This window comes from Cordyceps fumosorosea (assembly GCF_001636725.1).
Source record: "Cordyceps fumosorosea ARSEF 2679 chromosome Unknown scaffold_8, whole genome shotgun sequence".
Classification (NCBI taxonomy): Eukaryota; Fungi; Ascomycota; class Sordariomycetes; order Hypocreales; family Cordycipitaceae; genus Cordyceps; species Cordyceps fumosorosea.
In genome coordinates, this window is record NW_017387308.1 from 463,893 (window position 1) to 479,906 (window position 16,014).

Below are 16,014 nucleotides of genomic sequence, written 5' to 3' on the forward strand. Positions count from 1 at the left end.
GCTGCTTTCCTGCACGCGAGCCTCGTCAATGGAGAGGAGGGGGATGGGGAGAGACAAGGGACGGGCCGGGTCTGTGGCTGATATAAGTAATCGGTGATGGCAAGGATAACAGTCGTGTTCTACATGATAGTAGCGTACAGAGATGGCACAAAAGCCCCTTGCACCGCCTTGGGAGACACCGAATAAGCAGGCTCGCTCTAACCCGGCACGTTATCGCTGCTCGTTCATACTATCCGTATGTAGTGTCACTAACACAAAGGAACCCTGGAAACGAACGAGGGAAGAATGCACGAACCCCCCCCCCCCCGGACTGGTCGCGTGTGAGAGAGAGCCCACCAAGACACGGACAGGTTGGGTCCTATCCTCTCCTCTCCGCTGCATCAGTAGGCTGTCAGCAGCCCATCCACAGATTGCCGTACAGCTGCCCAAACTTGGCGCCAAAACCTCCCGTCGACCGGCAATACGGCAAAATCACACGCTGGCAATTCCCAGCCCCGGAGAATTAGGGAGACGGACCAGAGCCTAGGATTGGTGGCCAGCACGGCCGTGGTGTCCAGCATCCCCATACTGGGGGCTGAATAGCGGGCTGCTTCCTCGGCATCTGGGCGTCGGGGTGGGCGGCGCAAGGAACTTTTGATCGCAAAAGGATGCAACTAATCTGGCAGTTTAAAACTAGGGCGGCTACTGATACGTTGGCCCTGGCCGACGATACCACCAAGTACTAGTAGATGGATGATGCAGTCAGTGGCCCGCTGCGGGGTGCGTCGTTGGTTTAGAAGAGGCAGCTGAGAAGCATCGACTACTCTGGACCTTGTAGCACGAATTCTTCCGTACATGAAGAAATTTTACGTGGGAAATGAGCAGGCTCTGCAGAGGGTTCCACAGAGATCCCCTTGGCCGTTTGGCGATGCAGCACCCCGATGGTGTTGAAGATCTGCAGACCCGGCGCCCAGATGGACCGTCTTGTGCGGTCCCTGTGACCCCTGCGATTCCCCGTGAAGCCCCCTGCAAAGACCCAAAACTGCCGGCTGCAGAGGTTAATCATAGCGGTTGATAAGTACCTGCCTGCCCTTACCTGCCTGCATCATGCGCGCCGCAGGTAGGTAGGCAAAAGATCCTCGCCACCTGCTCAAACCAGCCACGATGTGCGCCAACATCCATCCCCTCCCCATGCTTGTCCGCTGATGGCGACCTTGTTCCGAGACCACTACGCCGACTGTGCCGACGGCCCCGTTTGTTCCATTCATCTATCCTACTTGACTGCTTGACTGCCCTGGGGACCTTTGGCAGCTGAAGCCCGACAACGGGGCGACCCAGCTCCTCCACATGCCCTGCCTGGCAAGAGCGCAAAAGGACCTTCTTGGCCTTCTCACCGAGAGATTTATGCTATTACCTACTTACCAACACTATTATTGAACGAGCACGCCGCCCTTTGCCGTTGCGGGAAGTCAACGTCCTTCTTCCGGGGCCGGAACCGACCGTGCTCAGCCTCGCTCGGCTTTGTTAGCCCAGCCTGCTTCATCTCTGAGCAGCAATCAATGGCTGACTACTCGGGAGCAACCCCAAGATCCCAATGGATCTAGCCATCTCGGGGCGAGTCTCCTGCGAGCCTGATCGAAGAACATGGCGGCCGCGTTCTCAGCCGAGACTTACTCACACTGCAGGAGAGGACTACGCTGGATGCACAAGTCCCGTTGACGTCCAATGACAGCTAGAATATTGCAAATTAGGGTAACAAGTGGCTATCCAGCCATTTACATCCTTGTTTGTAGGTACAAGGCTTGTTTTCCGGCTTGCCCACCGCTGAGGCTTGCTCAACGCTCTCCCACCAACTGGCCACGCTCCTCCATCCTGTCAAACAAACTTTCTACATTGGGGTTCGACTCTGATAAAGAAAAGACTGCTCTGGAGGAAGAGAAGAAGTTAGGCGGAGAGATTGAACCAGGGACAAAGAGAGAGCTTCCAGTAAGACAACTGCAACATGAACATCACTGTCGGTCGAAGTCAAGGTCGAGGTAAAGTAGATGCAGTTTTCATATATTCCCAAAAGAAACATCCCTTGCGCCAGCCTATCCATCATGTACACATATACTGCAATATCAGCACTTTGCATTCGTAACCAACCACACATCTCCATCTAGTACGTCACCCTTACGATCTGACCCTCGGAGTTGATGGCCACGTCCTGCAGCGTCTTCATCACCGCCATCGCCGCCCTGTCCGGGAGGAACTCAATGTCCATGAAAAAGACGCGATGCGTGTTGCACACGTACACCCCCGGAATGCACCCGCAACCCCCCATCATCATCCCCTCCACCGCAGCCACGACGCCGCTCTCCTCGATGTGCATCTTGGCCTCCGCAATCGCCGCCATCAGCCGCGCGTCCCAGATGCCCTCCCTTCTCGGCCGCTGCCTCAGCAGCGCAATTGCCTCCCGCCGCAGCTGCCCATCGCGACAGCTGCTCGCCACCATGAACAGCGGCTCGCACACCGACGGCGAGAACGAGTAGACAGGCCGTCGCCGTCGCCGCCGTCCTACCTCCTCTTCTTGCAGGGCCTCCTCGGCTACCAGCTTGTGCGTCAGCTTGATGATTCGCCGGAAGCGCGCCGCGAACGTGTCCCACGCCAGCTCGTACTGGCTCAGGTCCAGGCTGGACGCGATCTCGGCGCCGCACAGCCAAATATCGAGCACCAGCGCGCACGAATCGAGGTGGTGGTCCGTCGACTGCCGTAGGCGCTGCGACCACTTGAGGTGCGAGAACTTGACCTTCCACGCCGACAGCGCGTGGCGGTATGGCTGCCGGAGGTCCGGCACCGGCGCCGGTGCCCCGGGTACCCCGCAGGCCGAGGTCCCCGCCGTCCGCCGCTCCTTTTCGTTGCGCACCGCTATAAGCAGCCCGCCCACCAGCCGCTGCAGCTCGAAGCACGCTTCGGTCGCCGAGCGAAACGGCGCCACGGGCACTTCGCGCGGGAGGCCGCCGCGGCGCAGGATCGGTTGCCGTGCGCCGGTCCACATGTACTGTACCTCGAAGCCGTCGATGAGGCCGACGAGAGACTTGGTTGGCAGCATGTGGTGGTCCGCCGCCGTCGATGATGATGATGCTCCCGACACCCCGCATTCTGCATCCTCCTCCGTCTTCTCGAGAAACTGCCACTGCTGGGCGACGCGCAGCCCGTGACTCGCATGCATCATGGCCTCCCTCGGGTCTCCCCGCAGGCTGCTCAGCCCCGTGAAGAGCACGCTCGCCATCAGCAGCACCTCTGCGGAGCGCGCGTCGTCCTCCTTGCGGTTCTGCGCCAGCGCGACCAGGTGCGCGATGGCCTCATTGTGCTGCCGCAGCGCGAAGCGGTAGTGCTCCTGCCTCTGTATCGTATCCCCGTCATCCCCGTCATCGTCGTCGTCGTCCATCTTGAACCAGGCGTACATGGCGGCCATGGACAGGCTGGCGTGCCAGATGGCCGGCTGCGTCTGCGCGGCCAGCAGCACGTCGACGTGCCAGAAGGGCTGGTAGAAGGCGCCGGAGACCTGGGTGACGGTCTTGGTGCGGAACAGATTGAACATTTCGCGCTCGCGAGGCGACGCCCGCCCGTAGATGGGTGTGAGCGCGTGCAGGCATGGCGTGGCGATGGGCGACGAGGCGCACGGGGCGGGCTCGGGCTCGGGGGAGATTTCGAATCCGTCACACTTTCGGCCGGTCGAGATGCATTTCTTGCACGCGGGCCGACCTTCGTCGCACTTGACACGGCGGATGCTGTGGAGGCGTGAGGTGTTAGTAGCTGAGTCCAGCGTGAGTTTTTGGGTCTGTCGACGCGGGATGACAGTATCAGCGACAACTCACCGGCAAGTAATACAGCCAGTCTTGACCTTGGGCGTCCAGCGGCGTTGACGAGGTTTCTGGACAGGCTTGCTGGCCGGCGGCGGCGGCGCTATGGTGAAGCCAGCTTCGGGCGAGCCGCCTCCGATCCTCTCAATAACGCGATATACTCTTTGGCGCTCCATTTTCTTGAGCAAACATTACATGGATGCGAATAAACTATGAGGAAGCACGAATGATGCGGTGGCGGGGTTGCTTCTCCGGGAGACAGATGTGAGGAAGGAGCGACCTGGCTGGGGATAGCACCAACGGAAGGATAGCCAGATGGGTCTATGTGGCTTCCGGGCGGAGACAGGATTATTAACTGACTAGGCTGGATGGTCACTTCTATACAAATTTGCCTCGGGAAGTTACCTCAAAATGGCAATGCGGTCATGTCCAAGTCGAGTTGAGTCGTTCGCGTTTTAGTGCGGCGGGTTACAAGGCTGTGTAGGAGCTCAGAGTCCAATAAGGTGACGACCGTCGACCGGGGAGATGGAAAAGAAGGAACAAGGAAAGTTCGCCCGGCGGGGAGAGAGATGAGATTATCAGCAAATATGTTAACCAGTGAGCCCGAGCCCACGCTTCCGGGCCGCCGAGCCTGGCTGGCACTGGTCTGATGGAGAGGTGGGGAGGATGAGCCGATCACCAGTTGGCGGCACACGGTGAGAAGGAAGGAGAAGCCAATCAAGATGCGCGATGAGGCTTCTGTGGAGGCATCGCTCTCGATTGTCCCAAATAGGAATATTTTCTGACGTGAAGCCGCCGGCGTACTGCAAACCCGACAAGGTAATCTTACCCTGCCTAGCCAGACAATTGCGTGATAAGCACAGTGGAGGGCTAGCGTTTCTTGCTACAACTCTAGTATACACATATCTACACGTTGAAAAAGGCAACTCATCTCCAGTTATAGAAATGCCCGTCTACTATTTATTCCCGGCGTATTTGCGGCCAATGTGTGTTGTGGCTTCATGCTGCGCTCGGTCACTCGTGAGCCGAGGCCACTGTCCTAGCGTACGCATCAGGACGAGCAGCTCGAAATACAGTAAGCAGTAATCTGACGCGCAGCTTCATCTCCGCACCCGATAGCCGATCAGGCAAACTAGTTACCGTGTTCACATTCTACAGGTTCGTGCAGATGCTTTGAAGCAATACTGATATGTTATTCGTATACAGATGAGTAACTGATAGGAGTTGGCCGTGTCTTGTAGATGGCAAAGAACTCGCAGGTGCAAAAACACAAAGTAGGAAAAGAGATAGGAGAGAAAAATCAAGATGAAACAGAAAATTTGCATTACCAAGCCGGTGGTACGCCAAAAAAAAGAATCAAGCTGCCAGAGCCGAAACCGAAAGAAAGCCAAGATCAAAGTCGACCCGAATAACACCAAACGCCCAAGCCAGCCGCGGAACCGACAGCCTGTAATATCCCAGCTCATGATCCGTGAACGCCGATCCGATGCAGAACAAGGCAAAATGAAACAAAAACCACTTAACGCCCTAGAATCCCATAGAAGCCAGTAATCCCGGCCTACCAAAAACGGACATCCCCGGTCCAATCAACACCCAAAACGCCGTATGATGTGCAGGACAAGACGAACAAGCAAGGGGCGCGTGTCCTTCCCCCCAAAATGACAAAAGACCACATGTACTAGATTCAACTAGCCACCTCCTTCTCGACTGACAGGAAGAATTACTGCTCGCTGGGGAGGACGAAGCGAACTCTCTTCATCGGCTTCGCGCCCTGACCCCTGGTCGCCCCGGCCCTCGCGGCGGCGAAGCGCCCGCGCGTCTCGCTCCTCGTCAACTCCTCCTCCGTCTCCTCTTCGATGGACCAGACGTCCGCGCTCGGCTCGCGCCAGAGATGTCCCGGCCTCGCCACGCGCTGCGTCGCGGCGCCCGGCACCGACCACCGACCACGGCGAGCAGTTGCAGCGGGCCTCCCGCGGAACCCCGGCGGCGGGAACGAGGATGACACCTGGAACGGGGGCGATGCCGTCCGCGCGACGGGGCTGCGCGAGCGGAGCCCGAACGGGTAGCTCCCGACGGTGAAGCTGTGACGACCTTGCGGCGGTGGCGGCACGGCGAGGCCCTGGCGCACCGGTGGCGGGGAGGGCGAGGGCGAGAGGCGGACGTAGTCCTCGCCGTCGTCGTCGTCGGACGTCAGACCGTCCGAGTCAAAGTCCGAGGGGGACGCGGCGGCGCGGCGGATCTTGCCGAGGCCATCGAGCGTAGAGGGGCTGACGCTGCGGACCAGGTCGTCGCGACGGGGACGGCCGGCTACCTCGATGCCGGCGTCAAAGTCGGCGAACGGCAGCTCGTCGTCGTCGTCGTCTTCGTCGTCGTCAGGGTTTGGTGTGAGGAAGTAGGTCAGGGGATCCTCGTCAATGTCCTCGAGGAGAGGACGCGGCTCGATGCTCTTGTGGGAGCCGCCCCGGACGAGACGGAGCTGCGTGGGTGGCCAGGACTGCCGGTTGGAGGATGTGTTGGTGAGAGAGGACGGCATTGTGGATGTGTTATTAAATGTGGGAGGACAAGGTAGGAAAGAGGTTATTAGGGTAGTTGTCAATGTAGATGATGCAGAGTTGGTGTCAGTGTATGACGGGGAGTTGTGCCCCCACGAGCAGGAGCTGCAAACCAAAGAGGACAGACAATATCTAGACAAGAACCACCTATGTTCGTGCCTCGTGACGATGGGAGAAGAACCAGAGCTTTATCTCGTCAAAAAGGGAAACCAGAGGGAAATGGGAGGAATAAAGACGGGCGCCCACGAGTTCATATATAGGTCTAAAAGCCGGACAGGCAGCCAGCCAGCCGCCTTGTTCCCATATTGGGTATATCTCAAGATGCGGCACATGCAAGCCTTCTCTCGCGAACTAGTAATTAATCCCTGCACAGCGCGCGCACGCCACGAGCTGGTGAGTCTTGGTCTCTGCGCAAAAGCTTGGGACGGGGTGGGGGGTGAATGGCAGCGTAGCGAGCAAAGGACACGGTTCGCCAGCCTGACCAGCCATTGTGAGTCGACGGCGAGGACAAAAAGGCAACCCTCGAGGAGGTTCGGCTCGCGCGCCAAGCCGTAACTAAAATCAGCAGCCACTTGAGGGTGTGAAGGGAGGGGGGGGTGGGTGGGCGGCATGTGGTCATGTTACCCCCCCACCATAGGAAATCGACGTCCTGGACGATGGTTGTACATGGCGAGGATTCGAAGTTGGTCTCTTGGCTTGCCCGGCAGTCAAGAACGTGGAGCGTGGACCAGCCCGGCCGTGCCGTGGGCTAGTTGAGGCTGAGGCCAGAGAGGAGAGGCGTGTAAGACACGAGTACCGCCAGCGAAAAGGGAGATGGAAGCCAAGTGAAGAGCTGGTGGAGATGAGATGATGGAAAAAATGCTGAAAAGGAACCAAGTGCATCACGGCGAGGGTTATCACGGCCCGCTGCGAGTGCTAGGGTCCGACTGCATGCGCTCATCGGCCGATAGGAGGTTCATGGCATGGGCATGCAGCCTTGGCTCGGCTCTCTTTATCTCGCGTGCGTGCGGCGATGTAAGTGTGAGAAGTTCCAGATGTACAGAGGATAAAAAAAGAGTTTCCGCAACTGCCGACCTCGTCACATTGCCTCGCAAGTTCAAGGCGCGAGGGCTGAGTCTGGCGTCGCTATCGTCTGCCTACAAGGCTGGCTGAATGGCTGTTCCGGCGTTACGCCCCTTGGCTCGTGTTTTCTACCGTGTAGAACTAGTTGGCATGCAATATGACGTTTACTGGTATAGTTAGGATTCAGGCTAGATATGTCCAGAGAAAGACGCCTTTCGTGCCCTTCAGAGCCTCAGTACTGCGTGTAACGATGACTTCGGTCAAAGTATTTAATAGGGCATTAAGCGGCAACTAGCCGTTAAGCCTGTTGAGGGTACACAAATAAAGGTACTTACATACATATGTACATATGTAGCAGGCACAAGCTATTTTTGACCGCTTCCCACTAAACTTGTTATGTATGTACATACATACATAGGTTGTTCACCCGCGACACCCATTTCGGGGGTTTTTTTACGGTACCATATGATCACAATCAACCCCCCCATCATGGTTTTCACTGGTCCTCTTTCCCATCCTGGGTCACGCGGAAGCCTCGTCGGATGGCACTTTTCACCTGCATGACGCCCATCTACGATCGACGTTTTTCCTGCTTGATCGGCTCAAACCAATCAATCGTCTTCCGGCCATTGTGTCCGCCTGCACGTCAAGCCCACCGTGATGGGATTCCATGGCTTGGCCTTGGGGGGGATGACGAGTCCGGCTCCTTCGGCTCGGATTCTTTGTTCCCCCAATCGTTTGTCGCTCACCTGTCGAGGGGTGTCGAGGGGCAAATCGTTTGTGCCTTGCATGACCGCGGTCACCCGGTCCAGCATGGTGGCGCAGATAATTTCGTCATGGCGTTGCGTATTTGTCCTTTCTGGCTTTTGCAGTCATCAGCGCTTACGAGGTCGAGGAAGAGAAGACCGAGTTGAATGCCGTTCGGACGGAAATATGGTCGCCTGTTTGCTAATACCAGGCAGCCGAGTTTCTATTCGCATCCCCCTCCACACTCCGGGAGGGGGGGAGCATATTTGTGTACAGCCTGGTAACTATGTGGATAACTGTCTCAGAGTACCTTCCCTAGGTATGTATTTGTTAAGTCGGCGCTTTGGCTAGCTGGTCGCTGTTATGCATCTCAGTCCTAGTGTACCCACTGGGAATTAGCACCGGAATTAGTGACAATCTTACGGGTGCTTCCAGGTCTATGTACATACATAGGTCATTAAAGTCTAAATACCTCAAGGTTCAATTTCGGACAATACTTATTCTACCTGTAACAGTATCTTCCGCTCTAAAAGTTGATGGCAGTGGCATCCCACCGATTCATTCTCAGCTGCACAAATTCTCCCAGCGGCGTCGACCCATTACATTGCACCGGTTGCTCCTCCTCAAATTTGCGCAGGATATTGTCGATGTACGCCCCCGCCCCTGAAAGATGCAAGATATGTCCGATGGCGCGGTGTAAGGCAAGCAGGCGTGGTGCTGGTGGCTCAATACTCTGGTCTACCGAGAGGTACAGCGCCCTCGTCACCGGAAACATGACCATGAATCCGATTCTTCGAAACGTTTCAATCCGATATGTATGTGGGCGGTCGGGAATTTGCGTAAAGTAAATATCAAAGGCTCCAAGGCCCCGATGCATGTTCAGGGTAAGCGTCAAAGAATTGTGTGGTCGGTCAATGTCTACACCGTTTATAAGCTGGGCGACATCATTGTCAAGCATGTTGAGGATCTCGAGAGCCGTCTTTCTGGTTTCGCTCTAGAAAACCCATTAGCGCTATGGCCTAAACGGAAAACAAGAAAGAAGAAAGAGAAACAGAAAAGACAGTAGGTAATAGGCGTCAATGTTGAATACACACCAGCTCTTCGTCAGCTGCGACGTGGACCAAGGAGTGCGGTAAAATGTGCGTAACCTCCAAATAATGTATGTTGTTATCCTCGATCGGCTCGCCCGCATCGTCAACAATCAAACCCTCTGGAGTTTCACGCTCGCGCGCCTTGATCATATCGAATGCGCGTGATATAACGCACCGATGCCTGTCGCGCGTTAGGCAGTCGCCACGGAGGGTGGACAGCCGCTCGGGCGTCCCGACAAAGTCGCGGCTACTGGACCTCAGGGTCGCGGACCGATAATGGGGCGTCGGCTGGGGTGTACGCGCGGTTGACGCCCGCAGCGGTAGGAAGAAGTTGTCGACCAAATACTCGGCGAATACCGCGACGCGGGCGCCCAGGGCTTCGGCTTGTTCGTCGTCGGAGAGGTCGATGGCGGGCCCTTCCATGGGCAGCTCGATGGCGCGAAAAAAGGCGCGTAGACATTATCCTGGGATTTGGGCGACACGGCATACCGGTAGACTAATCCGACGAGCTTTGGCCTGTTGTAGCTGGTTGGCCCGGCGGCGGCGGCGTGTCGCTGGCCGTGAAGTGATCGATAATCTGATGGAATCGTTCACCGGCCTCTACGCGTACGTCATCGGAGAGGGGCGGGCTCGACGACAAGTTGACGAAGCCCTGGTGGGATATCTGGTGGCGGTGGCGAGGGGCTGCCATGGTAGATGTTGTTTTGCCGTTACATGGCGAGCATGGTTGATGTATGATGGAAGAAGATTCTCTTTCTCTTCTGCACACACGCGATGCGGCTAGGCAGCAGCTAAGTGGCTGGTGGATAGAGACTGCGGCGCAGCACCACCCGCGATTGTGGGTGGCTAGCACTATATTTGGCCCAAGGAGTATATTTCTACACTTTATTATGGTGGCGCCAGGATCAGTTTTGTAAGAGGCTGTTTCTGGCGTGGTTAATGAAAAGGCAGAAAACGCATAATGCAGTGGAAACAGGTATTAATATGTATAGTAACATTGAGTGACTACTGAAGCTAAACAACACGTGCTAGCGACATCCATTTCGGAGCCGTTCAGCCCTGTTTAACCCAAACAAAAAGGGTACCCAGCAGGTACAAGTTATTTTTGGCCGCTCTCCACTAAATTCGTTGTTTAGGTGCTCACCCGCGACACCCATTTCGGTTTTTATGGTACATGGAAAAGTGGTCATCGATATGGAGATTTTGATGGTGATGGTAGTTTTGTCTTTTTGTCTTGGTGGTTTGCACATGCCTGGGAGGAGGACGGATGAGCCGGTGAGGGTGCAGAACAGCCGAGTTGAGAGTCGTTTGCGGGCTGTTGGCGCAAGTTAGCGCATCGACCGCTGGAGCTACAGGCTGCAGGTGCTCCCAAGGACGTGCTATAATTATACGATGGCGCTGGAGCTCCCCCAAGTCGGTTCCACCCTAGCGTGCCAAGTCCTGGCCGTAGCAGGTCACTTCCCCAGAACCGCTGGCAGGGCATACAGCGCTCTACAGGCCGCTGATTGGCCCGCCCTCCCTCGCCATCGTGCCGTCTGCGATGCGCTAAAACCAGTCATCTGCACCTTTCCAGCGCCACCGCTAGCCTCCGGTACAACCCCCCTCCCCGTCATGCCCTTGCCTCCCGCCCGCAGTCCAAGTCGTATTTTTTGTACAGCATCAAGAAGAAGGTTTAAAGCTAGAACTTGCGTCTTGGTCACGGCCCGTTACCGTCTTCACTTTCCCCATTCCTCGATGCCGCAGGTGCGTGTGGAGTTGGGACAGCGACAAGACTGCAACAGTACCATCACGACTTACACCATATACACATATACACAGTCCCAGTGCAACCCCCCTTCCGAGTCACCAACCAAACGGTTCATGCAGGCAACGGACTTGCGGAAATGCAAGACATTTTCTCGGGAGCCTGTCTTTCTCCGGCCTAGCAAAACATGCCTTTTGTTCATGGTCTTGAAGTAAGACCGTGACTCTGAACTCCCTTCGCCCCCACTCACCCAATCCAACTTCGTGAATCCCATGACCTCCTTGCCTCCCATTTTGCACATTTCGGTCTTCTGGCAGTATATTGGACTTCTCAAGCTTTCTATGAGGGCACTGCCATGCCGGATACAAGCTCTTGCCCGCAGAGTTATCCGTGGTGGTTGGCAGAATTGTCGTCATCCTGCCGCGGCCCCCAAACCTACGACTCGTGCAAGTGCCTGGTGCCAGGTCTTGGTGGGTTACGTTGACTGACTGCGCCATCTTGGCGTACGTAACATCAAAAGGATGATTAATCCCGTGGGCTCATGATTTGCATTTCGCGCTTTGAGGTTACGTTGCCTCTGGTCTTGGGACCCGACGTCATTCGTGAGCTGATGTGGTATTGATGGGAGTATAAGTCGACTCTCCTATCTAATAAAGGTGACAAAAACATCAAGATAGATAGGTAGACATTTATATAAGCACACATAACGCATAACATCTGTACAGCGTGCAGATACATTATATTGAACAATTGTACCCTTCACACTCCCACCACTTTCGCCTCGTCAACGTTTGTTGAGATTTCAGGATGCTCCAAACAAGAACACAGTGATATCATCCAAATCACGTCATTTTGCAAATTTTCAAAGGAAAAAGGACTTCCCATTTTTTGTAGAATGCAGCGAGGTCCACCGCTGTCGTCCTTGGCCGTGAGCCAGGCGCACCAAACACCTACCCTCGAGCTCCTGGGATCCTGGTCTTGCACTATGCAATTCTGACGATACATAATTTGAAGGGGCAAAATAAATGGAATCACAGCTTTTCCGCAAAACGTGAACGAATTGGTCTGGGATATATGCAGTCATAATTACGCACAGGTAAAGGGAAAACAAGCGTCAAGGTCGTCACTGCCAAGCGGCGCTGTCGATGAATAGCTTCCACCGTAATCATTATGGAATGCCCATAGAACCGTGAATTTCCTTTCTTGATGAAAGAAGTAGGACCCCAGGAAGATGACTTACCAAATCCAGTAATGGTTGCTTGATCCCCCGTTGTTAAAGCCCAGTGATCCTGTCGTGGCCCGAATCATCGCAGCTTGTACCTACCCGGTAGGCTGTATGGCGCGAGCTCTACGACTCCCTTCACACTATCTGCTTAGTCCTTTCATAAATCAGTTTCGAGCTCGGACCTGCAGTATAAAAACCAAATGGGCCTCACTGAGCCATGGTTGCTACCGTCTAATAAGCTGTGGCGGGACGCTACTTTGTAAACGAACTCGTCGATTCCTCAATCTCGACTCTATGATGACGCATAGCACCAAAGGGAAAAAAGAATATGTGGTTATTATTCTTTTCCATTTTCCCGACTCTTCGTTCTCTCTCTCTCTCTCTCTCTCTCTCTCTCTCTCTGTGAAAGAAAGAAATAAAGAAAACATTTTTAGCATTGGCTCACGGCTGTATTACATGTCTAGGGTGCTTATTGTGGACGCCTAAGCGAATTTGGCGCTTTATTACAATTGCTAGAGCTATCGGCTCCTTGTCACTTTGGCAACGAAAATCATTCATCCGTCATCATAAGTTTACAGATGCTGAGAATTCCGTTTCGTCCACGACATCAGGCTTCCCACTCTGAAGGATCCGAAACGGGGGTCATCGGCCGCCGAGCGGGGATGCTCGGGCGGGTGGGAGCCGAGAACCGTGCGGCCTTCGCACAAGCTCATCTATTCCCTCTATCCAACCACCAGCCATCAGCATGAACCGCGTTGTTGATTCCATTTCTTTCGCTCTCCCCCCCTGTGGGACAATCCCCAGCAAAAATTCGGTGCCTCCTTTCTTCTGTGTCACCGTTTTACGGTCATCGAGCCGGTCCCTGGCGCCGTCATCCGTCCGCCTCCACATCGGGTCGTCAACTCCACGTGACGGATCTTGACCAAACCTCCATAGCACCGACTTCCTCTCCTCTCCTCCTCCTCCACCCTCCTACTTCTAATGCCCACCTCATCCTTGGCCGTGAAACGACGGTCCGTACGCAACGCCCCCTTCTTCCAGCTCGCCCTGACCTCGCTCCTCGCCGCCTTCGCCGCCCTCACCTGGCACCTGTACACCACGCAGTACCACCACCTCCGCCCTTCCTCCTCCACCATGACGTCGTCCTCGTCGCACACCGGTAGCCAGCCGACCGTCCAACCCGCCGCCGCCGCCCAGGACACCAACCTCCCGACCTCCTCCGCCGTGCACCTCGCCATCAACACCACCACCGCCGCCGCCGCCACCGCCACCCTCCCCCTCCGCCTCATCACCTACAACGTGCGGTACGCCAACTCCCACCCCGTCCGCGGCGAGCAGCCCTGGTCCGTCCGCGGGCCCAAGCTCGCCACCCAGCTGCGCTTCCTCACCGAAGGCCACGCCTCCGCCTTCCTCTGCCTGCAGGAGTGCCTGCACGCGCAGGTCCTCGACCTCGCCGCGCGCCTCGGCCCGTCCTGGGCGCACGTCGGCCGCGGCCGCGACGCCCACCCGTCCGCCGGCGAGTTCTCGCCCATCTTCTACCGCGCCGACGCGTGGGCCTGCGCGCGCAGCGAGACGCGCTGGCTGAGCCCGACCCCGCGCGTGCCCTCGAGCGGCTGGGACGCCGCGCTGGGACGCCGCGCTCAACCGCATCGTCACGGTGGGCGAGTTCGCGCACCGCGAGACGGGCACACGCGTGGTGGTAATGAGCACGCACTTTGACCACCGCGGGGTGAGGGCGCGCGAGGAGAGCGCGCGCCTGCTGCTGGAGATTGCGCGGGAGTGGGGGAGCCGTGGTGGTGACGGGGGGCAGGCGCCGGCGGCGGTGCTGCTCGGCGGCGACTTTAATAGTCAGCCGGACGACCGGGCGTACCGCGTCATGGTCGCGGAGGGCTCCGGCATGAGCGACGTGGCGGACCTGGTGCCACCCGAGGACCGCTACGGAAATGAGTTGACGTACACGAGCTTTGGAGAGGCCGGCCCCGGGGAGGTGCCGCAGCGTATCGACTTTCTCTTCATCCAGGAGCCGCACGCCGCCGTGATCAAGTCCTTCGGCGTCTTGGAAAACATGTTTGACGACGGTGTGCGCATCTCGGACCACCGACCGGTGGTGGCGGACATGAATATACCGATTTAGAAAGCCGTGCCCTTCTTTTCTTTTTTCGAGGCTGTCGATATTGCACTGATAAATGTAAAAATCAATGCCCATATACATGACTACGGTAAGTCGTGAGTGAGTTACGGGCAATGAGGGGGGACGGCCGGCCACCACTTCCTGCGCACCTAGAGCATACTTGATTGATTGAATTGCGATACTCTCATGAGTTGTCCGTATAGTCTTTGCAGTGACCTTGTGCCACACACCATGTTGTCCGAGGTTCGCCCGGGATCAAAGTCGCCGTGCAGCCATCGGCGACTCCCAACTCCGTCGGGGAGCGTGCCAGCCATCCTCCATCGCCCCCCCTATGCGCGTTGCCGCAACGGCAGTTCCCTCGCTTACGATACTCATCGGGGACCCCCCCCTCCGCTCTTCGTGCTTTCTCTTCTTCTGCAAGGACAATTCGTGTTGTGCTTGGGGACGCACCACCTCGCACTGCTGTTGTCGACGCCGACGGCTACAACGACGCGGGGGCGGAACAGGGTGCAGGATCGGAAAAAAGGGCGTGGGGTAGGGTATCCCAAGGGTCTGGAGGGCCGCCCCAGGCATGATGGTGTGCCAGCGGTTTCCCGGTTTCTGGAACATGAGTGTGGTGCCACAACAGGAGGGCGCGGCACTGGGGAGGTAGTGTGTGGCGGTGGCGGTGGTGTCGATGCAATATCAATATAGATGAGCATGAAAAGAATGCGGCTTTCGTGTTCCCCATAGTCTCTACATCTGTAATAGAGCTCGAGCCAGCACACGCACGCACGCGAGGACGCACGCACACACCGCTACTCGTGCTGGACGACTTTGCATGTAGACAATGTATCTGCATTGCGCGGTTCACGGTTGGCATCGGTGTCGAGTATGTACGCTGCGTGAGTGCTATAATAAAGGGGAGGACTGTCACGATGGGTATGGTGGCCTAATATGCGGCCAGGCCGCTCACGAGTGTTGTTGCATCTATGTGGGTTGTGGCTTCACCGAGAGGCCAGCGAAGAAAGACAAGCTTGAAACGAGCACGGAAGCGGGCATTGGCCATATACGGTTGTTGGGAACGGAAGACTGCAGCGTTCTGTCGGGCTATCGACTTGTTCGAGCCCCCAGCAGCTGCAACCGCGCGAAGCCACCAGAACCGGCGTATGCGTGCCATCTCATGACAACACGTACGCCACGGATGCCACACCATGTCCGGGAAAAGCAGATTAGGCAGCATGGGCACCTGTTATTCTGATATTTCCCAAAGAGTCGAGACGCATGCATTGTGAAGGCAGAGAATTGATGATTTCTAGCATCCCTTGATGTGGCCTGTTGCATTGAATTGGTGAGGTATACATTGCATCGCTTCTGCGCCGGACCTGTAGGCCACGTAGACACAGCGCTGCGCAGCAGTGAATCCTTCATGAAGCCGCCTGATTATTATATGTCGTGACTAGCAAATCAACGGCCAAGGAGTGGTCAAATATGTGCATAAAGGTCGAGCCCTTCAGTCGAGTCAGGTTCAGAGCAGCTAGCCACGACGAGCTTTACTTGAAACCGAGCCAAATTCCTTGCCAGCTAGGCGGACAGGTAAGTAGAACAAAGGAAGCAGTTGATAACACAATAATTACTCATCCAGGGAAAAAAGGGGGG

General features: G+C 56.3%; 4 protein-coding genes across 4 annotated transcripts; 1 reads left to right on the forward strand and 3 right to left on the reverse strand.

The window, feature by feature from the left end:
• Positions 1-2,137: 2,137 nt before the first annotated feature.
• Positions 2,138-4,000, reverse strand: ISF_03992 (C6 zinc finger domain protein; the record flags this gene model as incomplete). The annotated part of the gene is made up of 2 exons (XM_018847598.1): positions 2,138-3,752; positions 3,840-4,000. 2 exons carry the CDS (start codon positions 3,998-4,000, stop codon positions 2,138-2,140), a joined length of 1,776 nt encoding a protein of 591 aa, XP_018705178.1.
• A 1,544-nt stretch (positions 4,001-5,544) lies between these two features.
• On the reverse strand, positions 5,545-6,357 carry ISF_03993 (hypothetical protein; the record flags this gene model as incomplete). The annotated part of the gene is made up of 1 exon (XM_018847599.1): positions 5,545-6,357. One exon carries the CDS (start codon positions 6,355-6,357, stop codon positions 5,545-5,547), a length of 813 nt encoding a protein of 270 aa, XP_018705179.1.
• A 2,354-nt stretch (positions 6,358-8,711) lies between these two features.
• On the reverse strand, positions 8,712-9,699 carry ISF_03994 (hypothetical protein; the record flags this gene model as incomplete). The annotated part of the gene is made up of 2 exons (XM_018847600.1): positions 8,712-9,179; positions 9,280-9,699. 2 exons carry the CDS (start codon positions 9,697-9,699, stop codon positions 8,712-8,714), a joined length of 888 nt encoding a protein of 295 aa, XP_018705180.1.
• A 3,527-nt stretch (positions 9,700-13,226) lies between these two features.
• On the forward strand, positions 13,227-14,379 carry ISF_03995 (endonuclease/exonuclease/phosphatase; the record flags this gene model as incomplete). The annotated part of the gene is made up of 2 exons (XM_018847601.1): positions 13,227-13,844; positions 13,912-14,379. The coding sequence occupies 2 exons, from the start codon at positions 13,227-13,229 to the stop codon at positions 14,377-14,379; spliced, it is 1,086 nt and encodes a 361-aa protein (XP_018705181.1).
• Positions 14,380-16,014: the final 1,635 nt, after the last annotated feature.